Consider the following 27,346-nt stretch of genomic DNA (forward strand, 5'->3'; position numbering starts at 1 on the left):
ATGATAATTCTGAAAGACTTTCATGAAAGAAAATAATAACAGAAGCTATAGTAATTCAAAGGAACGTGCTCATGTTAAAAGAAGTCGGAAGGCTTCCCGACTTGTATATTTTGCTCTGCTAAAAAACTTGTGATGGCATTCTTTTGCCAACTTTTAAAACTCCTGCACAAACACACAAACAATCACTGAACTAATTAGTTCCATTATCAAGCATGCCGAGAAATGACCGCAAAAGACTTACCTTTCATAATTGAAACAAGAGAAATATGATTTCTTCCTCTTTTATACCAATCAAATAAAGAAGAAAATGTCATTCATGACAACTCTTTTTTTCTTATTTTTCAGTGGTTCATATTAGAGTAACAAATAGTCCCACATCAATTAAGTTAGTATCAGTCAAAGTCCAAAACTTCTTGAGTTGAATTGGGATTATGTACTGTGTGTAAAAGATTAACTGATAATCCCACATCAGTGCAGTCAACTAGTTTCTCTTAGCTTTATTAGTTGATCACTTTTATAAATTGGTCAATATAATGCCCCCAAAGAAACTTTTAAGAGGTATTCTTCTTAAATTCAGAAGTATCACCAACAACTCTAATGAGATCTATTGATAAACTTGATCAAATTTAAATGATTGTTAAAGATTGTATGGAGGAGAGACGAACATACATGTGATCTAGATGTGCCAAAATTACTCCCCCTGGAAAAGCTTGCTGAGTAGCCTCATAAGAAACTTTGATTGCATGTTTCCATGTTCCGCCAACTACTTCCTCTTTATTCTGTTCTTTCTTTTGGTTCGGGTAATCCATCAGCAATGAATACCCAGATAGTAAGTGCCCGACCCATGCACTGTCCTTCCTACATTTGTTTCCAATAGAAAAAGGAGTGAGAACACTGTCTATCATAGAATATCATGTATACTCTCCTTTTCTTGATAGGCAATGTGAAAGTCATAGTGGTAGATAACATATATTCGGGCATGATTTAATCAAGAAAAATTCAAGGAAAAATAAAAGGAAATTTGATATCTTTGTTCTGATAGCATGAAGAAAATAACATTATGGACATACATGATATCATCTACCATAAAATGAAGAAATTATGATACCTAATTAAATGGCATGAATCCATAATGTTATTTTCTTGTAACATTTTAATGACGAGCTCCAAGTCCATGTAGGAAATCAGTGTAGGAAATCAGTGTTACTTACAGAATAATATCCATGTGATGAGCTCCAAGTCCAAGAAGAACCTTTTTATTATCATTGTTCCTGCATATTAAACCCAGATAAGTTGCTGTAACCTCAAAAAACAGGAAGCTTAGAGTAAGTTCATTACATTCTCATCATAAGTATTAATTATATATAATTTGGTTCATGTTAAAAAGGTTCAGAATCTAACAGACAAGTTTTATCTGATGATTAATGCTTTCACAACCTGTGCCAATTTCCAAGTCCTAGCCCTTCCCACAATAACTGCAAATGTGAAAAAGTTTAGTTCTTTAATGTCTGAATATAAAGCATATGAGTTTGGGAAAAACAAATGCATGGAAATTACATCTTCAAGTCTAATAGCTGTAACACTCGATGAGTAGAACAATTACCAAATATGGATGATTTGATTATTCAAAGTTTCAAAGAAAAAACAGAGCATCCTCTATATTAATTACCAGAAAAATAAGTATATAAGGAAATCAACTGTTAAAGAATTTGATATGCTATTCTATCAATCTCCAAAGCTCATGCTGCAAATTAAAGAAACCAGTAAAATGAAAACCATCCCCCAACTTGGATATGACTTGATACTAAAGTCAAATATTTATAAAAGCAAACAAACACATACACATATCACAATTCTGTAAATAGAACTACACCCAAGTGATGAGCTTAAGTCCAAATCATGAAAAATAGATCAATTAAAAATGCAAAACATATTGAAAACATGAAAGATTAATTAAAGATGCAATGAGTCATATATCGCACTATGCAAGTCATGCTTGTCCACGTCCTCATTCCTTTGGTGCTCTAATTGAAATTCAAAGCTTCAGTCCTCCCTATGCAGCTGTCACCAAAAGATATACATATCATACAAAAAAGAAATTGTCAAATAAAGAGTGCAAAAGGTTGCATTATCATCATTACTTAATGAAAAACACTGTACTCCCACCCAAAGCTTCATCAAAGACTTGATTGGAATATTAACTCTTTTGCAAAAAGAAAAAACTCATGACATTAACTGTGGAGAAAAATAAGCAAATTAAGGAAATCAATTCAACTCAGAAATAAGGAAAATTTCACTGCTCATACAAAATTTAAAAACCATCGCATCAAGTTGAAAGTTGAAACCAAGTGATTTGTAAGCTCAAACATCATGCAGTTGAGTCACCAAGTCACATATTTGTCATAAAAATTATGTTTATCTAGCCATTCCTCCTGTGAAACCCGCGAAAACAAACACATGCATATTACAATTATAAAGAGCATAAGTAACAGTTTGTAGTGTTGAGCTTAATTTATAATCATAAAGGTAGAGTTGCAAAATATGAGTCATATGCATACACTAGTTGCTATACATGTCCACATCTCATTCAACTACTTGAGTGACTTCATCCTGATCCCATCTGCATAATTGCCACCAAGTAGACATAAAAATTATCCTAATGAGTCCTCTTTGTCATATTGAATTGTAGTCAAGGGAATAGACTGAGCCCTTTCCAAGCATAATAACATCCACCAGCACTCTGTTTAATATCAAATAGAAGTTTCAACACAATTAGCAGTTGATTTGTATATGTTTCTGAACATATGAACAAAAATCAAATTAGCAATTCGTCTCTCTCACGTTATATATGTGCAAAGAAACAACCTATACATGCCTTCCAGAGAGCTCCATGAGAATAGCATGCACACAAGCCATGTTCTGAAGTTCTATTGAACATCGAACTCTTAAATATCTTCATGTATATTATAACTGACTTAGAAGATGCTTAGTAAGTTGTACACTAGCTCAAACTGCATGTCATGCAGTTGAGTCATAATAAATTCATATAGTTGCCACAAAAAAATATGTGTATCCACAATTCCTCCTGTGAAAAAAAAATACAGGTTAAACGAAATTGAACTATACAAATGATGAGCTTAATTCCAAATCATAAAATATATAAAAAAATAATTCAAAACATATTGAGTACATAACGCATGCATATTCAGAATCTATTTCAAATTCAAGCTTGCATTCTCCTCTTCAGGTGCAGCAGTTTTGCAACCACACGGCATACATATCATAATTTTGATACAATTAGGCACTTTCAATATATAGAGATGAAAGAGATATAAAAATAAATTGAACAAAGAGGTTTCATGGATCATACCAATTGATACATTCTCATCAAGATTTGTTTGATAGAAAAATGTTTGCTTGGTGTACTTAAATTACATGCTTTTGTCCTCTGCATAGGCCAGAAAACAGGTATTTGCTGGAGGCTTAGAAACACTGATAGAGTGCTCGAGCACTGTGATTCAAATGTAAGCGGAATTGAGAGTCATGAGACTTCCCATGCTGTTGTACATGTCCACCAGAGTTAGGCCTGCAACAAAGCATTAGAGTTCTCTGCAAAAACATACATGTCACAAATTTAAAGATATGAAGAACTAGATTATAGTAGAGATGTAATAAGTCATATAATGTATATATATATACCAGTCATTATACATGTCCACAACTCATTCAACATGTTGAAGTTAATTTCATCCTAGCACACATATCTCCATGATTAAGCCATCGATCCGACAAAAAAATTCTCCTAAGAATCCTCTTCTTCAGATTTTATTGTAGCTGAGGGATCGATCAATTGCACTAGTCCTTGCATGTATGCATAGTTGCACATCATATAATCAAATCCACCAATATACTCTGTTCAAGATCAAATTGAAATTTTAACATTATGAGCAGTTGATAAACATATCTATCTTTTGTTGAACATGAAAATAAGGATTACTTATTACATTACTTACAAAGAAAAGAACACTCCCCCTCCAGAGAGCTCCATCAGAGTAGTAATAGAACCATACATATCACACAATTCACAGTCAAGGAGATGTGGATTCAAGCTCAAGTCACATTGAAAATTACGCAAAGCATGAAGAAGGAAAGAAAACCCCTAAAGAATGTGAGGCCTCTCAGTATAACTTGAAACCATCAAATTATCATACACCTGAGTCATGAACAAGTCACGTACTAATTTACCTGTGGAAAACAATCGACAAACTCATACATATCACAATTCATTCTAAATAGATAAATAAATAATTGCAAACAAATTGAATACGTACAGGTAACCAATGGTGATCTAATTAATTCAAAGAAAGAATTTCATCCTCCTAATCCACATCTGCATATATAAACCACAACCAATTAGACATAAAATTACTATAATTCTGATAAAAGATTAAGCACTTAAAAAGTTATTCAAAATATATGTAGTAGAGAAATCAGAGTAATAAAATTAATAATTAACATACCAGTGATCGATGTTGGTTTCATAGTAATATGGTTCTTTGGTGTACTTCAAATACATGCTTTGATTCATTGCATAGCCTATGAAGCGTGGTACTTGCTGGATGAACGACCAGTGTTGATGCCCTTTCAAACATCCCTTTAGTGCTCGGACACTGCACTCCAAATGCAACTGGAATAGATCATCCTCATGAGACTTTTCTTCACGTTGTTGGAGGAAAGAGATGAGCCACTGAGGGAGACTAGTGTTGCCCACATCATTATCAATCACCTTTAAGCTTTGCAAAGACTCAAGCTTCTCCACACACTCCAGTTTTCGACAATAAGTGACTTCCAGTTTTTTCAAGGCAAGGAGATGAGAGACCCTTGAAAGCCTGAAAACTCCTATGATCTGCAATTTTTGGATGTTTGCCCGTTTCAAACCTCTGGGAAGAGCTTTCAGCTTGGGGCATTTGTAAATGGTAATGTTTATGAGATGGGGGAAGAACATTAATGGCTTGCTAGATTCATGATCGTTGTCTTCTTCTCCACTGATTAATGACCATTCCTCCCAATTAATCATGTTCTCAAATAATAGGGATTCAAGCTTAGGGAAGGCAATTTCTGTAGGTTCTCCATTATAATTGCCGAGAAATTCAGGGCCAATTGATGCTACTGCAGTTGCTCCATCTATCCTCAGATACTTGAGCTGGGGCAGTTGGCCAAGTTGGGGAAGCTGAGGGCAATTTATGCAATTAATTAAGACCAAATAAATCAATTCTTGAAGAGAAATAGTAATGGAAGTGGATGACATCCATTTTGGATATCGACCACCAAAAAAGTTGTCAATCACTAGATCTTCAAGGCATGGGGGAGGACGCAGCTCATCAAAGACTTGCACAATATTGTCCATCTCTTGCTGTTGAATATGCTCATCAGTGTAATTAGGTGTGCAACAAAGCCGTAGTTCTCTGAGGTGAATCTTGCTTGACAGTACAGAAGAAATTTTGCTGCTTGATTTCTCCAAGTTTTTTACATGAAGAAAACTAAGTTTTTCAAGCATATGTAGCTCTTCTAAGTTGCATACCTCTTCTCCATCGTCACCACTATCTCCGATGATTAATCCTTCCACATGATGAAGATGATCCAACTTGCCTATTCCCTTTGGCACATAATTCAAAGGTGTGTCATTGACCCGTAGCCATCTCAAATTATATAGCTTAGTTATGCTGTTTGGAAGGATACGCAAAGACTTACAATCACTAAGCAACAAGAATTGCAAATTAATGAGATTTCCCAGAGAATTTGGTAGGTTAAAAATGCATGTATGCTCCAAATCCAACAGCCTCAAGTGCACTAAATCCCCAATACTGTCAGGAATATTCTCAATCTTGTCTCCATTGAGAATTAATAAACGCAAATGTTTTAAGTTGCCAATCACCTGTGTGTTCAAACTTGGGGGAGTCCATAACTGCAAGCTTCTCAGACAACCAAGATATGGAATGCTCACACTTTCTCTATTGCTTGTGGCTGTCAAACGGCGTAGTTTTTTCATTGATTCGGTGCTTTGTACTTCTTGTGGATCTCCTAAAAAACTTTCATCATTTGCAAAAAACTCAGCTAAAGTTCACAACAAATCATGGATTGTGCAATATGACATATCTGCATACCCAGGGTCAAGTTGTAAGAAACTCCTACAAATTAATTCCATGTAATAGCTTTTCGCAACATCCTCCATTGATACATTTTCCTTTGCTTCAATATATCCTTCTGCAATCCAATGACAAACAAGATCTTTTGAATAAAATCTACGACCACGGGGGTAAAGAGCACAATAGAGAAAACAATGTTTAAGAGCTGAAGGTAAGGCTTCATAACTCAAGTATAATGCTCCTTGGAGTTCTTCTGGGAGTCCTGTAATAGTCCAGGCATCGCTCTTAAGCACATTCTCCCATTCTCTTCTATTTTGGCCTTTTGTTACAAGAACACTAGCAATTGCATTTACTGAGATTGGAAAACCATCACATTTCTCAACAATTTTCATCCCTATGTCCTTCATTCTCTGCATATCTTTTTTATCATTGTTTGTGAAAACTCTTCTGCATAGCAATTCCCAACCAGAATCTAAAGGTAGTTTGTTGACATTGTGGATATGTATTGCCTCCATTTTTACGCTGGTGTTTCTATCCCTTGTGGTAACCAAGACTCTACATTTTGTTGTTGTTCCTCCGATCGGATTTTTAATTAAATCCTTCCATATTTTATCATCCCAAATATCATCTAAAACTAGAAATAAGCTCTTTCCACGCAAGACATCACAAAGTATATTTTGTAACTCAGCGATTGTTGTGAACTCCCCATATCCACCCCCAGTATTTCTTATGATTTCTTTTAGCAAATCAGTCCTTGATGCGGAAGATTTTGAAACCCAAATCCATGAGCGTAACACAAAAGCATCATTTATTTTTGGATCGCTATATATTTGTTGTGCGAGCATTGTTTTGCCTATACCCCCATGCCAACAATGGCAAAAAGGCGGCATTTCTGTTCTTGTGGAGAGACCAATAATTCAACAAGACTCTTAGTAGCATCTTTGATATCCCAACCCACAACGTCAGGTTCAAGCAAAGATGAACTCTGGCGATAAGAAGCTTCATTCATGACATATGCATCATCACTTGATTTAGAAGAAATTATGAAATTAAACTCATCCTTATCCTCAGCTATCTCAGTTAATCTATCATTGAGACTTTTAATTTTGTCAGCAATCTCATAGCGAAATGGCACACCGCGCACACAAGAGAACAGAGGAAAGTTATAGCAGCATACCCTTGTTGAGGCAGTAGTGCTTGACTCAGGCAGCTGAGAATGATGATCATCTTGCAAGAGCCCAGAACCCTGAATCATGCAAAGATCAATGATGTCATCGGCATCATACATCAAATCTTTCAGCTCATTGACCCATCCTTTGACAGTCTCATCTTGGATCCTTGAGCACACGTGCCATCCTCTTCATCTTTCGTTGAAGCTTTTGGAGGTCATCCTTGACGTCTAATACCATGATGGCCTTCTCTTCAATGACACTAGCCAACCTCTCCACCAGCTTCCCTGCGAATGCATCCACTATCATCGCCATGATCTTCTTCTAAAATTGATCACTGATCAGAAGGTACTCAGAAGTATGATAATGAACTGGTCTCTCAAGCCTCCTCCTAACATGGTTATATATGCAGACCTCTAAATTAAGAAATAAACTAAATTGTACAACGAGAAATTCCTTTTTAAAATATATTATTAGTTGCATAGTCAATGAACTGCAATACCCTTTCTTGGACACCTTGCAAGTTGTTGAATTAAATTAATCATTCAAGTTGCAGCTACACACAGATCTACCCACTTAAAATATATATATATATATATATTGTTAACTAAACATATTGAATGAGCTGTATGACAGCTCATGTACACCTTGAAAGTAATTAACAAATCATTCAACTATTATAAACATTGATGTGTCACATCTTATCACATTGACTTTTGGACATACTTTTTTTTTTTTTGAAAAGGTGGATAAACCACAATGATCATTACTAAAAGAAGAGCTTACACAGAAGAACAAGAGCAACAACGGCAATCTCCACTAGAAGTGGAAAAAGAAAAACATAGCAAAAGAACACAAACGGTGTAAACACGATAAACACTCCCGGTAGCGGAAAACCGGAAGTGGGAAATGTGTCAGGTCTAGATCTCCACCTAATCTGGTTCCAACTCGCTGATGAAGCTCCTACTAGCACTATCGGCGCAGGGTCCCAAGGCCTCCAAAGCAATTTCCAGCATCATCTTTTTACATCCAGGGGCTGTTGGAGACTCTCTTCATGCCAACTTTTTCTTCCTGCATCGGGTTGCTTCACTTGGTTTCACGAGCTTTGGAAGAAGCCCAACTCCTTCAACTTCATTAAGATCAAGCCCATGATCTTCCTTGTGTAGGATTGATGGACCATCAATGGGTTTTTGCGAAGTTGGCCCAACAACAGAAAGGGCTGCTGAAAAAACAACAATGTCTTGCTCTTTGGAAGTGGATAGATCATGGGTAAACACGTCATTACCCACCAGCACATCTATCTCTTTTGAACTGCGCGCCACACATGGCTGCATCTCCACCGTGTGATCTTCAATCCTCACATGCAAGCCATGAGAAGCTTCACATGGGTTGTGGTTTCCATGCAACCCATACAAAGCTTCACGTGGGTTGCAGCTTTCCTGTATCCCCATCACCTTGGTGGCATCACCATACATCTCCTTCGACATATCCCTTGATCCATGAGACAAAGCCGGACGATCCAAACACCCCTCGACACGTCTATACTCGGAGATGTGCCAAATGTAGGTGTCATACATTCGTCATCGTCGATGGCGTAGTTGAAGAACTATTGGTCTCTCAATTGTTCGCCTAGTACATTCTGCGATGAACCAGCGGTCCGACTTGGTTCCAACATTGCTAAGCGCCTATCTCGCCACCGTGGTACGGGAGTCCTCCTCCACCGTCACCGAGCTTTGATAGAGACTTCCTCGACCAAAATTCGCTTCACTCCATGCCGTTCCTCATGATCACGACCATAAGGACGGGAGTTGACCTCCATCGTCCACGGACTAGAAGCCGAGTGGTCGGGTCCACTTTGGTTTTTGCTTGTGGTCGTCGCCGCTTCGAGTGACAATCACCGACTCTTCTACATTCACCTTTGGAGTGGGAGATCAACTCCACCGCTCGAGGGAGGTTGTCCTCCGTCGTTCGCTCTCCACCACCATGATGGTGAACCTTATCGTCCTCAACTGCTCAACGGCATCATTTGGCATCAGCGATCCGTCCAACGTCCCATCACTCGCAGAGACTTCCACAAACACCAGCGGGTGAGCTAGGCTCCACTGCCATTAGCCTCAGCCTGGACTCATTCTCATGCCTCCCGGTGATTGTCAAGAGCCGATTTTGGGACTTGTAGAGTCTCTATGACTTTTCGACAAAAACCCCGGGAGCCTGAGTTCACTGTCGGGCCTTCTTTGGCCCTCATCAGTATCAACCCCGGGAGCTCAGCTCACCCGGATGGGTCTACCTGTGAAAATAACTGGACTTTGGGAGCGGGGCTCGCCGGACGGGGCAGCAGGACCTCGGGAGCAGGGTTCACCGAATAGGTCCTCTTCCTCCCACTAGCAGAAGGTGACTCCTCCATCTTAGCCTTCCCCTTTAGCTCTTGGGGAAACATGTGTGTGAAACGATGACCGGCAACCGAGGCACGGGAGCTAAGACCCTCGACCATGTCCTTATCTATCGTCACCGCCGTCATGCTATGAACAAATGGCTTGAGCGTAGCAGCATCAACAACCCCTGGAGGCGAAGTAGGCAATGACTTATATATTTTTTTACCAGTACTCTATTCAATATCAGTAGAAATCTTATTATTAGTAGCAGCCGACTTATATATTTTCAGAACATATGAACAAAAAAATCAGTATTAATTATTATGCTCTCTAACATTACTTACACAGAAACAACTGATACTTCCCCTCCAGAGAGCTTCATCGGAATAGCATATAAACAAGCCATGCTCCATAGTGATTTCTGAAGTTCTATTGGCAATTAAATATCTGCCTGTATATAACTGACTCAGAAGAACCCAAGTAATTTATAGTCTCAAACTGCATGCCATGTAGTTGAGTCATAATAAAGTCACACATTTGCCATAAAAATTTGTTTATCCACCATTCAACCTGTGAAAACCAATACAGGTACAATAAAATAAAACTGTACAAGTGATGAGCTTAATTCCTAATCATAAAATATATAAATAAATAATTCAGAACATATTGAATACATAAGGCATACATATTATAATTTTGATACAATTAGGCACTACCAATATATAGAGATGAAGGAAAAAAAAAAATTGAAAAAGAGGTTTCATGAATCATACCAGTTGATATATCTTCACCAAGGTTCGTTTCATAGAAAAAATGTTTGGCTGGTGTACTTAAAATACATGCTTCCGTCTTCTGCATAGGCTACAAAACAGGTATTGTGATCCAAATGTAGTAGAAAAATGTTTCATGCTGTTGTATGTGTCCACCAAAGTTAGGCCTGCAACAAAGCACTAGAAATGAATAACTAGCTTATAGTAGAGATGTAATGAGTCATACAATATCCATATATATTCCGGTCATTATACCTAGCTCTCTTATCTGCATGACTAAGCCACCAATCAAACATAATGTTCACCTAAGAATCCTCTTCATCAGATTGAATTGTAGCTGAGGGATGGATCAATTGCACCATTAATTCCATGCATGTATGCATAGTTGCACATCATACAATTAAATCCACCAATATATTCTGTTCAAGATCAAATTCAAATTTTAATATTATTACCAACTGATAAATATATCTATCTTTTGGTAACATGAAAATAAGAATTAATTATGACATTGCTTACAAAGAAACAAGGGCACCCTTCCTCTGGAGAACTTCATCAGAGTAGTAAATGTGGATTCGAGCTTGCTCAAGCACATTGGAAATTATAGAAAGCATGGAGAAGGAAAGAAACCCCCCAAAGCATGTCAGGCCTCTTCGTATAACTCTTGCTCATTATTTCAATTAAGTTGAAACCATCAAATTATTATACACTTGAGTCATGATCAAGTTGCATATTAATTTGGCTGTGGAAATCAATACAACAAATACATACATCTCGCAATTCATTCTAAAGACAAATTAATAGAACCACCTAGCTAGGTAGCTAATGATATGCTCTCTTTTGTGGTCATAAATAGAAAAATAAATATATGATTCAAAACAAATTGAATACATACCAGTAATGGACGTCCACATGTCATTGTTCGGTGGTGATCTAATTAAAATAAAAGATTTCTTTCTCCTAATGCTCATCTGCATATATAGGCCATCACCAAGTAGACAAAATTACTATAATTCTGATGAACAATTAGGCACTCAAAAGTTAATCAAAATATAGCATAATAGAGACATCATGAGTAATAAAATTAATAATTAACATACCAGTGATGTTGGTTTCATAGTAATATGGTTCTTTGGTGTACTTCATATGCATGCGTTGGTCGTCAGCATAGCCTATGAATCGTGGTACTTGCTGAAGGAATGACCAATACCTATGACCTTGCAAACAGTCATGCAATGCTTGGGTACCGCACTCCAAATGCAACATAAACAGATTGTCATGAGGCTTTTCTTCTTGTTGTTGGAGGAAAGGGATGAGCCACCGAGGCAGACTATAATCAATCACCTTCAAGCTTCTCCACACACTCAAGCATTGGGCAATGAATGACTAATAATTTTCTCAATGTAGGGAGATGAGAGATTCTCGAAAGGCTGAGAGCTCCAAAAAATTCCAATTCTTGGATGTTAGCCTGATTCAAACCTCTTGGAAGGGATTTCAGCTTGGGGCAAATGCAAATGGAAATGCTCTTGAGATGGGGGAAGAACATTGATGGCTTGTGTGATTCAGGCTCGTTGTCTTCTTCTCCACTGATCAATGACCATTCCTCCCAATTAGACATGCACGCGAACAATAGGTATTCTAGCTTAGAGAAGGCACCTTCTGTAGGTTCGCCATAGTTACCAAGAAATTCAGGGCCAATTGATACAACAGTAGTTGCTCCTTCTATGCTCAGATACTTGAGCTGGGGAAGCTGAGGGCAATTTGAGCAATTAATTAATTTCAAAAAAATCAATTCTTGAAGAGCAGTGTTACTGGAAGTGGATGACATCCACTTTGGATATCGACCACCAAAAAAGTCCCGAATCAATAGATCTTCAAGGCATGGAGGGGGGCATAGGTCATCAAAGACTTGCACAATCTTGTCCATCTTTTGTTGTTGAATATGCCCATCAGTGTTAGGTGTGCAACAAAGCCTTAATTTTCTGAGTTGAGTCTTGCTTGATAGTACTGACGATGATGAACTTTTGCAGCTTGATTTCTCCAAGTTTCTTACATAAAGGTAACTAAGTTTTTCAAGCATATGTATCTCTTCTAAGGTGCATCCCTCTTCTCCATCGTCACCACTATCTCCGATGATCAATCCTTCCACATGATGAAAGTGTTCCAACTTGCCTAGTCCCTTTGGCACATAATTCAAAGGAGTGTCATTAACTCGGAGCCACCTCAAATTGTATAGCTTAGTTATGCAGTTTGGAAGGATATGCAAAGACTTGCAATCATTAAGCAACAAGAATTGCAAATTAATGAGATTTCCTAGAGAATCTGGTAGGTTTTGAATGCATGTATGCTCCAAATCCAAAAGCCTCAAGTGTACTAGATCCCCAATATTATCAGGGATATTCTCAATCTTGTCTCCAGTAAGAAGTAATACACGCAAATGTTTTAGATTTCCAATCACATGTGTATTTAAACTTGGAGGACCCCATAACTGCAAGTTTCTAAGGCGGTCAATATGTGGAATGCTCACACTTTCTCTATTACTTATAATTGTTAGATGACGTAGTTTTTGCATTGATCTGGTGCATTGTGCTTCTTGTGGATCTCCTAAAAAAATTTCATCACCTGCAAAAAACTGACCTAAAGCACGCAACAAATCATGCAGTGTGCATCTATACATATTTGCACAATTAGGATCGGGTTGTAAAAAACTCCTACAAATTAATTCCTTGTAATATCCTTTTGCAACATCCTCCAAAGATGCATTGCTGCTTGCTTCTATATAACCTTCTGCAATCCACTGGCAAACAAGATCATCACAATAAAGTTCATGATCATGAGGGTACAGAGAGCAATATAGGAAACAATGTTTAAGAGCTAAAGGTAAGGATTCATAGCTCAAGTACAATGCTCCTCGGAGCTCTTCTGGAAGTCCTGTAATAGTCCAAGCATTGCTGTTAAGTACATCCCCCCATTCTCTTTTATTTTGATCTTTTGTTATAAGAACACCTGCAATGGCTTTTATTGCGATAGGAAGACCATCGCATTTCTCAATAATCTGCATCCCTATGTCCTTCATTCTTTGAATATCTCTCTCACCATTATTTCTAAAAACCTTCTTGCATAGTAATTCTCAACCAAAATTCAACGGCAATTTGCTGACATTATGGATGTGAATTGCCCCCATTTTTATACCAGTATTTCTGTCTCTTGTGGTGACCAAGACTCTGCATTTTGTTGTTGCTCTTTCTATTGGATTTTTAATTAAATTAAGCCATACATCTGCATCCCAAACATCATCCAAAACTAGAAATAGGCTCTTCCTATGCAAGACATCACAAAGTATTTTTTGTAACTCTGCAACTGTCGTTGACTCTCCACAAGTACCTCCAACATTTCTTATGAGTTCCTTCAGCAAGTCGGTCCTTGATGTGTAGAATTTTGAAACACAAATCCATGATTGCAACACAAAATCATCATTTATCTTGGAATCATTATATATCAATTGTGCATGAGTGGTTTTGCCTATGCCCCCCATGCCAACAATGGCAAGAAGGCGGCATTTCTCTTCATGATGGTCGACCAATAAATCAACAAGACATTTAGTGGCATCTATAATATCCCAACCCACAATGTCAGATTCTAATAGGAAAGAACTTTGAAGATAAGAAGCTTCATTTCTGACATATGCATCGTCTGATTTAGAAGAAATTATAAAATTAAATTTATCCTTATCCTCAGATATCTCTGCTAATCTATCATTGAGACTTTTAATCTTATCAGCAATCTCATAGCGAACTGGCACACTACGCACACAAGAAAACAGGGGAAAGTTACAGCGTACCCTTGTTGAGACAGTAGCACTTGACTCAGCCAGCTGAGAATGATGATCATCATCTTGCAAAAGCCCAGTACCTTGTATCATGCACAGATCTATGATATCATCGGCATCGTACATCAAATCTTTCAGCTCATCGACCCATCCTTTGACAGTCTCGTCTTGTATCCTTCTCCTTTCAGCATCCTTGAGCACACGTGCAATCCTCTCCATCCTCCGCCGGAGTCTTTGAAGCTCATCCTTGACTCCTAACACCATGATGGCCTTCTCTTCAATGACATTTGTGAGCCTCTCCACCAGCTTCCCAGCAAATGCATCCATTATCATCGCCATGATCTTCTTCTTCTTCTTGCCAGAGAACAGCTCTCCGATGATGAGAAATCAGTAGTCACTGAAACCCAACATATATGGTTATATATGTAAAGGACATCCAGAGCCATGATTATAATACTACCACTTGCACACCTCCAAAAACAAAAACAAAAAAAATTGTGCAACTCCCATTACCTGGAAAATAGCGTCTTAAAAAAAAAAATCAATTAAATTAATCATTCAAGTTGCAGATACTCGCAGATCTACCCACTTAAAGTATAATTTATTTTCACAACATGACATTGTGAGTGTGCTGTATGCCACTTCTTAGATGCCTTAAAAATGATAAACAAATCATCGAACTTGTAAATCCTTGAGCATTGTGTCATATTATATATATATTACATGCTTTAAGATATATATTGTCAGCTAACATGATGAATGAACTATATGGCAGCTCTAGCATACATTGAAAGTAATTAACAAATCATTCAACATGTATAATGCTGAACGTTAATGAATCATATTATATACATCATATTAAGGACATACTCAAATCGTAAATTAAAGAAATTTATCGCCAATCCAATCAGTATATATATATGTGCCGGCAAAGATATCCAGGTAATTAATCAATTGGATGGAAATCTATTTGTTTTATATTTTAATGAAAGAGATATATGTTAAGTTTTCGTGAGGTGTTAGACTAAGCAAAGTTATTAGTTAATATATAGTTTTCCAATTTAGTCTGAAATTGAATGCTGCAAGTAACTCTCAACTTGCATTAAATTAATTAATATATGTACACCAAATTAAATTTAGTCATTCAAATTAATATTAAGCAAAGCACATGCACATGGGAGTGTTTGGAAGCTTGGATAACATGGGATGGGGATGGGATATCCACTAGTTAGCTTGTTTGGATAACTGGATTAGCATGGATGGGGCCATCCCCATCCCTGAAAAATTGGATGAGTGGCGTCCCACCAAATCGGTGGGACGCCACTCATCCCGTGATTTACTCTATCCTTCATCCCGCTCCCCATCCATCTTCACCCCTTTCTCATCGCGATATACTCACCAACTCTCAAATCTGCAAAATCTCGGGTGGAGGAGGCGGTGAACTTTAGGTTCTTCTCTCAGGATCTAGCGCAGGTCTCAACCATCTCGAGCGGCAGTTGCAGCGGCAGCGAACGGTTCTCTCCGGATCCACCGCAGTGAACAATTCTCATCCAGTTCTCATCCAACGCAAAGAACGGTTCTTATCTTCCTCTTTTTTTCATTAAAAAAAATAAGAAAATAAGAAAATCTCGGTTGTTTTTAAATGGAAAATAATTTATTTATCTCACTTTTTTTTAATTGGATCTGATCCTGTCCAAAATTTTGTTTGTTACTGTGGATCATATTATCTATATTAAAATTTGGATTTGTTTGTTACCAAAATTAGATATTGTTTAAGTCTTGGATTTGTTTGTTAACAAAATTTGGATTTGTATTGTTAGCAAAGTCACTTTTCTCTTGCATCCTTCGCAGCAATGAACAATTATCTTTATTATTGGATTACATCATGGTCAACTTAGCTTTATTATCATTAGTAATTTCTCAAACAAAAATTTCTATGATAAACACCATGCAACAACCATCACTGAATTACAAATCACTCTTTATGTTTAAGTCTTTACCATCCGCAAGAAAGAATGCTTTTAGATTAAACCCTTAATATATATATATATATATATATTGGTTAAACATTGCATTATTATATATAAGCTTATAGATATATTGCCACAGTATGTTATTTTCTCCTCTTTTTGTTTTGTTGTATTTTTAATAACTTTGATTAATGAGGCATATCTATTTATTTATGCATGCATTGACAATTAAACAGTGATATTGGATTGGATGCATCTCCCTCTATAGTTTTAATCAAGTGTTATATATTGATGCATATATATATATATATATATATATATATATATATATATATATATATATATATAGATCTCATAGATATTGCTGATTTTTAGTTAAACCGTTCAATTATTTAATTTGAAAATAAAAAACGGTACATATCATTCTCATTAGTGTATGAAAGGATAGCATTAGAGTTAGAAAAAAAAAAAAAAAGTTGGAGTATTGATGAAATGGGTAGTTGAGATATATCTTTAAATTATCATTTATGGCAAGATATACTTATAATGATCAATAAAGAGAAGATCATTTTGATCCCATTAATTGATCACAATGATGCATGAACTTTTGGAATATTGTATGGTGTCAACTTGTTCTGGTCTACATCCATGAATTTTTGAATCTCTTCTGCAAATAAGGTTATATATATATATATATAGAGAGAGAGAGAGAGAGAGAGAGAGAGAGAGGATACACTTAAGTTTTGTCATAGATTTTTTAAGCCCCTCCAGAAAGCATATGGTTTTGTCATGTCCTGTTTAATTTGAATTTGAATTTCAGAATTCTTACCGGTAACAGGGAAGATGATGGCTTTACTAGCTATCTACAATGATATAATTTTTTTTTTGACAAAGTCAAGAAACGACAAAGTAAAAGACAAATGGGTAGAGGTGCACTAGTTACAATAGCTTGACTGACCTGCTAGGGACAAACCCCGCCATGCAACCCTGGAGGGGAGAATGAGAGGTAATCCTCATACAAAACTTCCACAGAGGACCCAGAAAAGTGAATTGTAATATGATAGGCTTGAACTCGAGACCTCTTAATCATAAGTGCAAATAATTACCAGTGGGCTTGTTCACATTTCCTGATACAATTTCACTATAGCCCAAAGACGAGAAAAGATGACAAAAAAAAAATTGGTTCCATAACTCCCACAAATTTTGCAGACACAACTATTATAAGTGACGAGCTTAATTCCAATTCAGAAAATAGATTAAATAAATAATTCAAACATAGTAAATACATGAAAGAGTAAAAAGCAATGAGCCTCATACATATCAAGTCATTCATGTCCACATTTAATTCCTAATCATAATTCAAGCTTTCGCACCCCTATGTTTCTATGCCACCTAAAAACATACATATCATTTTAAATCAGAATTATTATTATTATTATTATTATTATTATTATTATTATTATTATTATATATCCAATAAAAAGGTAGTGTGGTCACATTACCACAATCCATAGTCATGTGGCAGGCATGTGATATGAAGGGAGATGATATTTAAAAAATAAATAAATAAATCATGAATTTATTAAGGAGGAAAAACACAATAAAAAACCAATGGTGTTTGGGTCAATTGATATCGGGTCTCTTGCGTAGGGCGTTTGTTTCAGAGAGGACCCGAGATCGAACCTCATGTCATATGTAAAGTGAGGGCACGTGGGTCGGTGTTGAGCTTTGCTCCTCACACGTGCACGTCCCTAGATTCTGGTGCTTGTCGTCTTTCTCAAAAAAAAATATATATAATAAAAAAAATAAAAAACCAATGTAGAGAGAACACATACAATATAATAACACAAATAGAGATACACTGGGTGTGGAAATAAGAAAAAATAAAAGCCAACTTTGACTGAATAGGAACATTTGGTGTAGAGAAGATCTTCTCCAAAAGATCAACAAAGGTTCTAGAAGTGGCTAGCCAGCTGAGTGTACTGGGCTTGAGGATCATGAATTTTTTTAATAAAGAAACATTTTTTTTTTTAAATTGAGCGCATGTCATTGGAAATGAAAGAAGGAAAGCATTATTATTAGTGTTGTAAATGGACTGAGTTTGAATGAGCTGGGCCAACTTAAACTCGGCTTGCAATGGAGTAGCATTAGCTCCAAATTGGTTTGAAAGTTTGGGTTCAAGTTGAGTTTGATTTTAATTTTGAAAGCTTGAGCCTTTAGCTGGAAATTAAAATAAAATTATTCTGTTTTCAAAACTTCAAATCTGATCGGACTTAATTCGAAACAAAAACTTCATTTATAGTTTGATGTTTTCAAGACTTTGTGTTAAAGAAAACTACTGTCCACTGATTAACATAATAAAATCAAAGTTCTTTTTTCATTTTTATTTTACTATATATTTTTATCATTAATTATTTTCGAATACATAGAATCACAATTTATAAAACTGCTAATATGATTCTCTCTTGGATTTCTGCAGACACAAATTCCCACCAACAGGACGCCTCTGAGGGAACTCAGAAGATCAAGCGTTCCCTAAACTTCCTCAGTTCCAGATCCACTGACCGAACCGGGGATTTGGCGCCCGATCCGATTCAGGAGTAGTTCGTCTCTTCCTCCTCTGAACTGGCCAATGTCTCCTAGTGGCCGACTTCGCCAGTTTCAGATTGTTCTCCGCTTCCCTTTCTCGTTTTTGCTTTCTTTGTACTGCTCTCCTCATCCCTCGGTGAGGATAGCGATCAACGCTTTGCTTTCTTTTTTTGTCGTCTGTCCCTTTGAACTTTGTTACTATCTGCTTTTTTTTTAATAAACTTGTGATTTATCCATTTTATTCAAAAAAAAAAAAAAACATAGAATCATGAAGTTCACTGTATAGTTTTAGTAGGTATATATCTAATAGTTTAAAAATGAGAGACCATAATAGGTTAAAAAGACTTTTTATAAAGTGGATAACCACAAATGCATTAAACAAAGAAAACAATTACAAAGCACAAAAAAAGACAAAATTCATGGACTAAAAACTTTTGATAACATCCATTTTTTTTAAAAAAAAAAAATAACTTTTCGAAAACATTAATAAAATGTTTTTTTTTTTACCAAAACATCCTACTCTTGTATGCATTTTTTTTCCAGGGAAAGATAAAAAGAGGGATACTCTTTTCTTCATAATTTTGTTAAAGCAAATTTCAACCACTGTAAAGGTATTACAATGCAAGTATATATTATCTTGGTATTAAATAAAAACCAAGAAGTTAATGATTGTTTAGTCTTAAATAAAATCAATATTTTCGAAGAAGTAAATTATGATTTTTTCAGCTAAGCATTGATTCACCATCATAATTTTGTAGAAGTTCACTAAATTAATAATAAAGATCATAGAAGTAAATTAAATTTGAACTTGAATTTCAGAATTCATAATAGCAAGAAAGCAATTCATCACTTGAGTTTAGAGACAAATAAAGACAAACATTATCATCATTTACTGGATAAATAGCAAACATAACAAAGCAAGAGTTACATCGATAGCTCACCACTACAACTTGAGAGTTAGTATTTTTCTTTTTCTTTTTTTTCCCCCAACCAGAGCTCAAGGTTTTCGATCCATGACTTGGCCACATTTCAAAATGAAAAAGAATAGTTTCATAACTGATACAAAGTCCACCCCAAACTGAACATCAACACTGCAGTTCAATCCTCCATTCATCAGTTCTGTTGTCAGCTAAAATCAGGGCTGTGTCTTGGTCTTGACCATGATATGTGCTTAAGCATAGGATTCATTTTCATCGGCTTGAAATGTAGCCAAGGAACTGCATATCCACCAATTAATCCTGTTGTTCAATATCAAATAAACGTTTCATTATTGACAGCTCGGTGCACACATGAAGAAAATAAATACACTATAGGTTCTGTAACATTATAATTTTCAAAGAAAGAAACAGAGCATCATGTATAATCAGCTCGTAAGAAACGGTCACTCATTATTGTTCATGAAAAATAAGTAAAGAAAGAAATCAATTATTAAAGAATTTGACATGCTATTCTATCAATCACCAAAGCTCAAGGTGTAAATTAAAGAAATCAGTTAAAAGAAAACCATTCCCTAAGTTGGATATGACTTAATAATAAAGTCAGATATTTATACGGCAAACACATACACATATCATAATTTTGAAGATAGAACTATAACAAGTGGCGAGCTTAAGTCCAAATCATGAAACTGATCAATATAAATGCAAAACAGCCAGATTTAAAACATCAAAGACTAAGGTGCAATGAGTCATGTATATATATATATACCAAGTCATGCATCTTCTCATCTCATTCCTTTGGTGCTCCAATATTGTACTTCAAGCTTCTGTCCCCGTATGCAGCTGTGCCACCAAAAGACATATATATCATACAAAATCAGAAATTATCATATGAAGGATACAAACGTTACATTGTCACATTACTTCATGAAAAAGCACATCAGAGGCACCCAAAAGCTTCATCAAAGACTTGATTAATTGGTGTACTAATTCCTCCAGAAAAGAGAAACTCCTGCACATTAATTGTTCAGAAAAATAAGCAAAGAAGGATATCAATTCAACTCAAGAAATAAGTAAAATTTCACTTCTACTCACAAAGAAAATTTAAAAACCAAGTCACGAAATCCTCCACAAAAACCATCATCTCAAGTTGAAAGTTGAAAGGATATGATTTGTAAGCTCAAACTAATCACGCAGTCGAGTCATCAAGTCGCATATTTGCATAAAGAACTTGCTTCTCAACCATTCCTCCTGTGAAACCAAGTAAACAAACACATATATATATCACAATTATAAAGATACAAGTAACAAGTTTATAGTATCGAGCTTAATTTATTGATAATAAAGTTAGAGTTCCAATGAGTCATATATATATATATATATATACCAGCCAGTCATTATACAGGCTTGCATCTCATTCAACTACTTGAAGTTACCCATCCCAGACCTCATCTGCATAATTTAGGAACCAGGTAGACATAAAATTATCCTCACGTATCCTCTTCATCATATTGGATTGTAACCAAGGGATCAGCTGAGCCATTCCAAACAGAATATATATCCATCAGTACTCTGTTCAATATCAGATTTAATTTTTAATATTATTGGCAACCGATTTATATGTTTTCTGAACATATGAACAAAAAATTAGAATTAATTATTAGGCTCTCTCACATCACTTACAAAGAAACAACCAACACTTCCCCACCAGAGAGCTTCACAGTATTTTTGGAAATTCTATTGGACATGCAATACTTAACAATCTGCATGTATATAACTGGCTCAGAAGAAAATACTCTTAACATTTTGTTGAGAATAAACAAAAAAGAAGAAAACCAATCATTAAAGAATTGGCATGTTAGTCTATCAATGTCCTAAATTCATGGTGTAAATTAAGCTGTTACCAAGACCAAGGATTAATTTTTGTACTCTGAATGGACATGAATTTCTCCACATAAACCATCAGCTCAAGTAATTTGTACTCTCAAACCGCATGCCCTGCAGTTAAGACATAATAAAGTCTCATATTTTCCATCAAAATATGTTTATCCACCATTCCACCAGTGAAAAAAAATACAGGGTAAACAAAATAGAACCACACAAGGGATGAGCTTCATTCCTAACTATCAAATATATATACATTAATGATTCAAAAGAGATTGAATACACAATGCATAAATATGCAGCAGGAATTCAACCATAAGGAATATATATCATTCTTTTGATAAACTGTTAGGCACTTTCAATATACAGAGACAAAAGAGGAAAAAAAATTAAATGGATAAAAAGATTTCATTAAACTTACTAGTTGGTATATCTTCAACAATGATGGTTTGACAAGAAAATGGTTTCTTAGTGTACTTAAAACACATGCTTCCGTCCTCTGCATAGGCTACAAAATGGGGCACTTGCTGGAGGAGCAATCAGTATGGACACCCTTGCAAACAATGATTCAGTGCTTATAAGTGGAATTCATCCTCACGAGACTTCTTATATTGTTGTATATGTCCACCAGAGTTAAGCCTGCAATAAAGCACTAGAGTTCTCAGCAAAAACATATGCATTACAATTCTAAAGATATGAATAACAATCTTATGGTAGTGATGTAATGAGCATATAATATATATATATATATACATACCAGTCATTATACATGTCCACATCTCATTCAGCAAGTTGATCAGCCTAACTTCATCCTAGCTCTCTGCAATATATAGAGATGAAAGAGAGAAAAAAATAAATTGAACAAAGAGGTTTCATGGATCATACCAATTGCCATATTTTCATCAAGATTGGTTTGATAGAAAAATGTTTGCTTGGCGTACTTAAAATACATGCTTCCATCCTCTGCATAGGCTACATAACAGGTACTTGCTGGAGGCTTAGAAACACTGATAGAGTGCAATGGGCACTGTGATTCAAATGGAAGTGGAATTGAGAGTCATGATACTTCTCATGATGTTGTATATGTCCACTAGAGTTAGGCCTGCAACAAAGCATTAAACTTCTTGGCAAAAACATACATATCACAATTCTAAAGATATGAACAAGTAGCTTATAGTAGAGATGTTTCGAGTTATATAATATATATATATACCATTCGATATTCATGTCCACATCTCATTCAACAAGTTGAAGTTAATTTCATCCCAGCTCTCTTATCTGCATGATTAAGCCACCAATCAGACATAAAATTGTCCTAAGAATCCTCTTCATCAGATTGAATTGTAGTTGAGGAATTGATTAATCGGACCAATCCTTGCATGTATGCATTATTGCACATCATATAATTAAATCCGCCCATATACTCTGTTCAACATCAAATTGAAATTTTAATATTATTAACAGTTGATAAACATATCTGTCTTTTGGTAACATGAAGATAAGAATTAATTACAAAATTACTTACAAAGAAACAAGAACATTCCTCCTCCAGAGAGCTTCATCAGAGTAGTAACATATATACTCCCAAGTCAAGTAGATGTGGATTCAAGCTCAAGTCCCATGGAAATTAAAGAAAGCATGGAGAAGGAAAGAAACCCCCCAAAACATGTCAGGCCTCTTCGTATAACTCTTGCCCATTATTTCAATTAAGTTGAAACCATCAAAGTATCATACAATTGAGTCATGATCAAGTCACATATTGATTTTCCTGTGGAAATAAATACAACAAACACATAAATCTCACAATTCATTCTAAAGATAAATTAATAGAACCAGCTAGCTAGTGATATCCATAATTCAAAACAAATTGAAGACATACCAATAATGGATGTCCGCATGTCATTGTTCGGTGGTGATCTAATTCAAGCAAAGGAATTCATCCACCTAATCCTCATCTGCATATATAAGTCACAACCAATTGAACATAAAATTATTACAATTCTGATAAACAATTAGGCACTTATAAGTTATTCAAGCACTAACAGAGACATCGTGAGAAATAAAATGAATAACATACCAGTGATGTTGGTTTCATAGTAATATGGTTCTCTGGTGTACTTCATATACATGCGTTCGTGCCCTGCAAAGCCTATGAAGCGTGGTACTTGCTGGATTAACGTCCAGTGTGGACGCCCTTTCAAACATCCCTTTAGTGCTTGGGCACTGCACTTCAATTTCAACTGGAATAGATCGTCATGAGGGTTTTCTTCACGTTGTTGGAGGAAAGAGATAAGCCACTGAAGGAGACTAGTGTTGATCTCTTCAAGGTAAGAGATGAGTGACTGAGGGACACTAATGTTGTTCCGTTCGAGGTAAAAGATGAGGCACAGAAGGAAACACTGAGGGAAAATAGTGTTGTCCACTCGATGATCAACCACCATCAAGCTCTGCAAAGACTCGAGCTTCTCCACACACTCCATCATTGGGCAATCAGCAACTATCAGTTCTTTCAAGAAAGGGAGATGAGAGACCCTTGAAAGACTGTGAGCTTTTCTGATGAACATCTGTGCGATGTTAACCCGATTTAAGCCACTTGGAAGAGCTTTCAGCTTACGGCATTCAATAATGGAGATGCTCTTGAGACGGGGGAAGAACATTAATGGCTTCCTAGATGCAGGCTCGTTGTCTTCTTCTTCTCCACTGATCAATGACCATTCCTCCCAATTACTCATGTTCATGAATATTAGGGATTCAAGCTTAGGGAAGGCAATTTCTGTAGGTTCTCCATTATAATTACCGAGAAATTCAGGGCCAATTGATACAACTGCAGTTGCTCCAACTATCTTCAGATACTTGAGCTGGGGCAGTTGGCCAAGCTGGGGAAGATGAGGGCAATTTGAGCAATTAATTAATTGCAAATAAATCAATTCCCGAAGAACAGTATTAATGGAAGTGGATGACGACATCCACTTTGGATATTGACCACCAAAAAAGTCTTGAATCAGTAGATCTTCAAGGCCTGGTGGGGGGCATAGGTTATCAAAGACTTGCACAATCTTATCAGTCTCTTGCTGTTGAATATCCCCATCAGTGTAATTAGCTGAGCAACAAAGCTGTAATTCTCTGAGGTGAGTCTTGTTTGATAGCACTGAAGCACTTTTGCTGCTTGATTTCTCCAAGTTTCTTATAGAAAGGTAATTGAGTTTTTCAAGCATCTGTAGCTCTTCTAAGTTGCATCCCTCTTCTCCATCATCACCAATACTATCGCTGATGATCAATCCTTCCACATGATGAAGATGACCCAACTTACCTATTCCCTTTGGCACATATTTCAAAGGAGCCTCACTGACCCGGAGCCATCTCAAATTGTGTAGATTAGTTATGCTGTTTGGAAGGATATGCAAAGACTTACAATCATTAAGCAACAAGAATTGCAAATTAATGAGATTTCCCAGAGAATCTGGAAGATTAAGAATGCATGTACGCTCCAAATCCAAAAGCCTCAAGTGTACTAAATCCCCAATACTGTCAGGGATATTCTCAATCTTGTCTCCATTAAGAAGTAATAAACGCAAATGTTTAAAGTTGCCAATCACTTGTGTGTTCAAACTTGGGGGAGTCCATAATCGCAAGCTTCTCAGGCAATCAAAATGTGAAATGCTCACACTTTCTCTATTACCTGTAACTGTCAAATGGCGTAGTTTTTTCGATTTGGTGATTTGTGCTTCCTGTGGATCTCCTGAAAAACTTTCACCACCTACAAAAAACTCAGCAAGAGCTCGCAACAAATCATGAATTGTGCAAATTGACATATCTACATACACAGGGTCAGGTTGTAAGAAACTCCTACAAATTAATTCCATGTAATAGCTTTTCGCAACATCCTCCATTGATGCATTTCCCTTTGCTTCAATATAATCTTCTGCAATCCATTGACAAACAAGATCTTCTAATTTAAGTTCACGACCACGGGGGTAAAGAGCACAATAGAGAAAACAATGTTTAAGAGCCAAAGGTAAGGCTTCATAGCTCAAGTATAGTGCTCCTTGAAGCTCTTCTGGGAGTCCTGTAATAGTCCAGGCATCGCTATTAAGCACATTCTCCCATTCTCTTCTATTTTGGCCTTTTGTTACAAGAACACTAGCAATTGCTTTTATTGCGATGGGAAGACCATCGCATTTCTCAACAATTTTCATCCCTATATCCTTCATTCTCTGCATATCTCTTTTATCATTGTTTGTGAAAACTATTTTGCATAGCAATTCCCAACCAGAATCTAAAGGTAGTTTGTTGACATTGTGGATATGTATTGCCCCCATTTTTACGCTAGTGTTTCTATCCCTTGTGGTGACCAAGACTCTACATTTTGTTGTTGTTCCTCCGATCAGATTTTTAATTAAATCATTCCAAATGTTATCATCCCAAATATCATCTAAAACTAGAAATAAGCTCTTTCCATGCAAGACATCACAGAGTATATTTTGTAACTCATCGATTGTTGTGGACTCCCCATATCCACCCCCAGTCTTTCTTATGATTTCTTTTAGCAAATCAGTCCTTGATGTGAATGATTTTGAAACACAAATCCATGAGCATAAAACAAAAGCATCTTTTATTTTTGGGTTGTTATATATTTGTTGTGCGAGCGTTGTTTTGCCTATACCCCCCATGCCAACAATGGCAAAAAGACAGCATTTCTGTTCATGTGGAGAGACCAATAATTCAACAAGTCTCTTAGTAGCATCTTTGATATCCCAACCCACAACGTCAGGTTCAAGCAAAGATGAACTCTGGCGATAAGAAGCTTCATTCATGGCATTTGCATCATTTGATTTGGAAGAAGTCATGAACTTAAACTTAATCTTATCCTCAGATATCTCAGTTAATCTATCATTGAGACTTTTAATTTTATCAGCAATCTCATAGCGAAATGGCACACTGCACACACAAGAGAACAGAGGAAAGTTATAGCAGCGTACCCTTGTTGAGGCAGTAGTGCTTGACTCAGGCAGCTGAGAATGATGATCATCTTGCAAGAGTCCAGTGCCTTGTATCATGCAAAGATCAATGATGTCTTCAGCATCGTACATCAAATCTTTCAGCTCATCGACCCATAATTTGACAGTCTCATCTCGGATCCTTCTCCTCTCGGCATCCTTGAGCACACGTGCAATCCTCTCCATCCTCCGCCGGAGCCTTTGGAGCTCATCCTTGACCCCTAACACCATGATTGCCTTCTCTTCAATGACATTGGTGAGCTTCTCCACCAGCTTCCCGCCAAACGCATCCAATAGCATCGCCATGATCTTCTTCTAAATTGATCACTGATCAGAAGTTACTCAGCAGTATGATAATGAACCGGCCTCTGAAGCCTCCTAGCATGGTTATATAATGCAAGGAGATACATTAATGATTAGAATATTATCATTTGCAAAACCTCTAAATTAAGAAATATACAAAATTATATACAACTCCCATTGACTGGGAAATTTCTTTTTAAAATATATATATTATTAAAACATATTTTTATGTCCACAGACATTAGTTGTATAGTCAATGGACTGCAATTCTGTTTCTAGCGCACCTTGCAAGTTGAATTAAATTGATTAATTCAACTTGCCGATACTCACAGATCCACCCTCTTAAATATGATCAATTTGCACGACAAGACATGGTGAG

At 36.3% G+C, this 27,346-nt stretch overlaps 5 protein-coding genes across 20 annotated transcripts; all 5 read right to left on the reverse strand.

Moving 5' to 3' along the window:
- Positions 1-35: 35 nt before the first annotated feature.
- On the reverse strand, positions 36-2,024 carry LOC120257012 (D-aminoacyl-tRNA deacylase-like). 3 transcript variants are annotated; one of them, XR_005535480.1, is made up of 4 exons: positions 1,438-1,817; positions 1,212-1,271; positions 670-858; positions 36-162 (listed from the first exon to the last, which is right to left on the reverse strand). XR_005535480.1 is itself a non-coding variant. In XM_039264645.1 (4 exons), the coding sequence occupies exons 1-4, from the start codon at positions 2,010-2,012 to the stop codon at positions 75-77; spliced, it is 363 nt and encodes a 120-aa protein (XP_039120579.1). In that variant the 5' UTR covers positions 2,013-2,024; the 3' UTR covers positions 36-74. The 3 variants fall into 3 exon arrangements, 1 of the variants encoding a protein (XP_039120579.1); XR_005535481.1 differs by having other exon boundaries at positions 1,402-1,817; XM_039264645.1 differs by lacking the exon at positions 1,438-1,817 and adding an exon at positions 1,987-2,024.
- A 983-nt stretch (positions 2,025-3,007) lies between these two features.
- Positions 3,008-6,465, reverse strand: LOC120257013 (putative disease resistance RPP13-like protein 1). Of its 3 annotated transcripts, XM_039264648.1 has the most exons (6): positions 4,521-6,465; positions 4,332-4,390; positions 4,014-4,245; positions 3,700-3,912; positions 3,371-3,609; positions 3,008-3,085 (listed from the first exon to the last, which is right to left on the reverse strand). In XM_039264648.1, coding segments are annotated over exons 1-2 (1,530 nt in total). In that variant the 5' UTR covers positions 6,050-6,465; the 3' UTR covers positions 3,008-3,085; positions 3,371-3,609; positions 3,700-3,912; positions 4,014-4,245; positions 4,332-4,389. The 3 variants fall into 3 exon arrangements, with proteins under 3 accessions (XP_039120582.1, XP_039120583.1, XP_039120581.1); XM_039264649.1 differs by lacking the exon at positions 3,008-3,085 and having other exon boundaries at positions 3,171-3,586; XM_039264647.1 differs by lacking the exon at positions 3,008-3,085 and having other exon boundaries at positions 3,171-3,609.
- Positions 6,466-11,793: 5,328 nt separating this feature from the next.
- Positions 11,794-13,518, reverse strand: LOC120257014 (putative disease resistance RPP13-like protein 1). The gene has a single exon (XM_039264650.1). It carries the CDS (start codon positions 13,516-13,518, stop codon positions 11,794-11,796), a length of 1,725 nt encoding a protein of 574 aa, XP_039120584.1.
- A 69-nt stretch (positions 13,519-13,587) lies between these two features.
- Positions 13,588-14,625, reverse strand: LOC120257015 (putative disease resistance protein RGA1). The gene has a single exon (XM_039264651.1). It carries the CDS (start codon positions 14,623-14,625, stop codon positions 13,588-13,590), a length of 1,038 nt encoding a protein of 345 aa, XP_039120585.1.
- A 5,057-nt stretch (positions 14,626-19,682) lies between these two features.
- On the reverse strand, positions 19,683-27,000 carry LOC120257019 (putative disease resistance protein RGA1). Of its 12 annotated transcripts, none has more exons than XM_039264658.1 (13): positions 23,745-27,000; positions 23,547-23,622; positions 23,193-23,435; positions 23,037-23,092; positions 22,881-22,945; positions 22,553-22,769; positions 22,425-22,487; positions 22,089-22,306; positions 21,171-21,781; positions 20,879-21,034; positions 20,708-20,795; positions 20,553-20,626; positions 19,683-20,083 (listed from the first exon to the last, which is right to left on the reverse strand). In XM_039264658.1, exons 1-2 carry the CDS (start codon positions 26,968-26,970, stop codon positions 23,612-23,614), a joined length of 3,237 nt encoding a protein of 1,078 aa, XP_039120592.1. In that variant the 5' UTR covers positions 26,971-27,000; the 3' UTR covers positions 19,683-20,083; positions 20,553-20,626; positions 20,708-20,795; positions 20,879-21,034; positions 21,171-21,781; positions 22,089-22,306; positions 22,425-22,487; positions 22,553-22,769; positions 22,881-22,945; positions 23,037-23,092; positions 23,193-23,435; positions 23,547-23,611. The 12 variants fall into 12 exon arrangements, with proteins under 12 accessions (XP_039120592.1, XP_039120599.1, XP_039120594.1 ...); XM_039264665.1 differs by having other exon boundaries at positions 21,171-21,317; positions 21,713-21,781; positions 22,881-23,092; XM_039264660.1 differs by having other exon boundaries at positions 21,171-21,546; positions 21,713-21,781; positions 22,881-23,092.
- Positions 27,001-27,346: the final 346 nt, after the last annotated feature.

Source organism: Dioscorea cayenensis, unplaced genomic scaffold (genome assembly GCF_009730915.1).
Source record: "Dioscorea cayenensis subsp. rotundata cultivar TDr96_F1 unplaced genomic scaffold, TDr96_F1_v2_PseudoChromosome.rev07_lg8_w22 25.fasta BLBR01001797.1, whole genome shotgun sequence".
NCBI classification, from domain to species: Eukaryota; Viridiplantae; Streptophyta; class Magnoliopsida; order Dioscoreales; family Dioscoreaceae; genus Dioscorea; species Dioscorea cayenensis.

Bases quoted from the DNA above. Each gene is read 5' to 3' on its own strand.
- LOC120257012 (XM_039264645.1), bottom strand. From the start codon at position 2,012: ATGAGGACGTGGACAAGCATGACTTG. The intron at 1,272-1,986 runs CATAGTGCGATA...TTTAATATGCAG, and splicing joins ACGTGGACAAGCATGACTTG to GAACAATGATAATAAAAAGG. The intron at 163-669 runs GTATGTTCGTCT...GTGTTTGTGCAG, and splicing joins TTGGCACATCTAGATCACAT to GAGTTTTAAAAGTTGGCAAA.
- LOC120257019 (XM_039264661.1), bottom strand. From the start codon at position 26,970: ATGGCGATGCTATTGGATGCGTTTGGCGGGAAGCTGGTGGAGAAGCTC.
- LOC120257014 (XM_039264650.1), bottom strand. From the start codon at position 13,518: ATGCAGATTATTGAGAAATGCGATGGTCTTCCTATCGCAATAAAAGCC.
- LOC120257013 (XM_039264648.1), bottom strand. From the start codon at position 6,049: ATGAAAAAACTACGCCGTTTGACAGCCACAAGCAATAGAGAAAGTGTG.
- LOC120257015 (XM_039264651.1), bottom strand. From the start codon at position 14,625: ATGGCGATGATAATGGATGCATTTGCTGGGAAGCTGGTGGAGAGGCTC.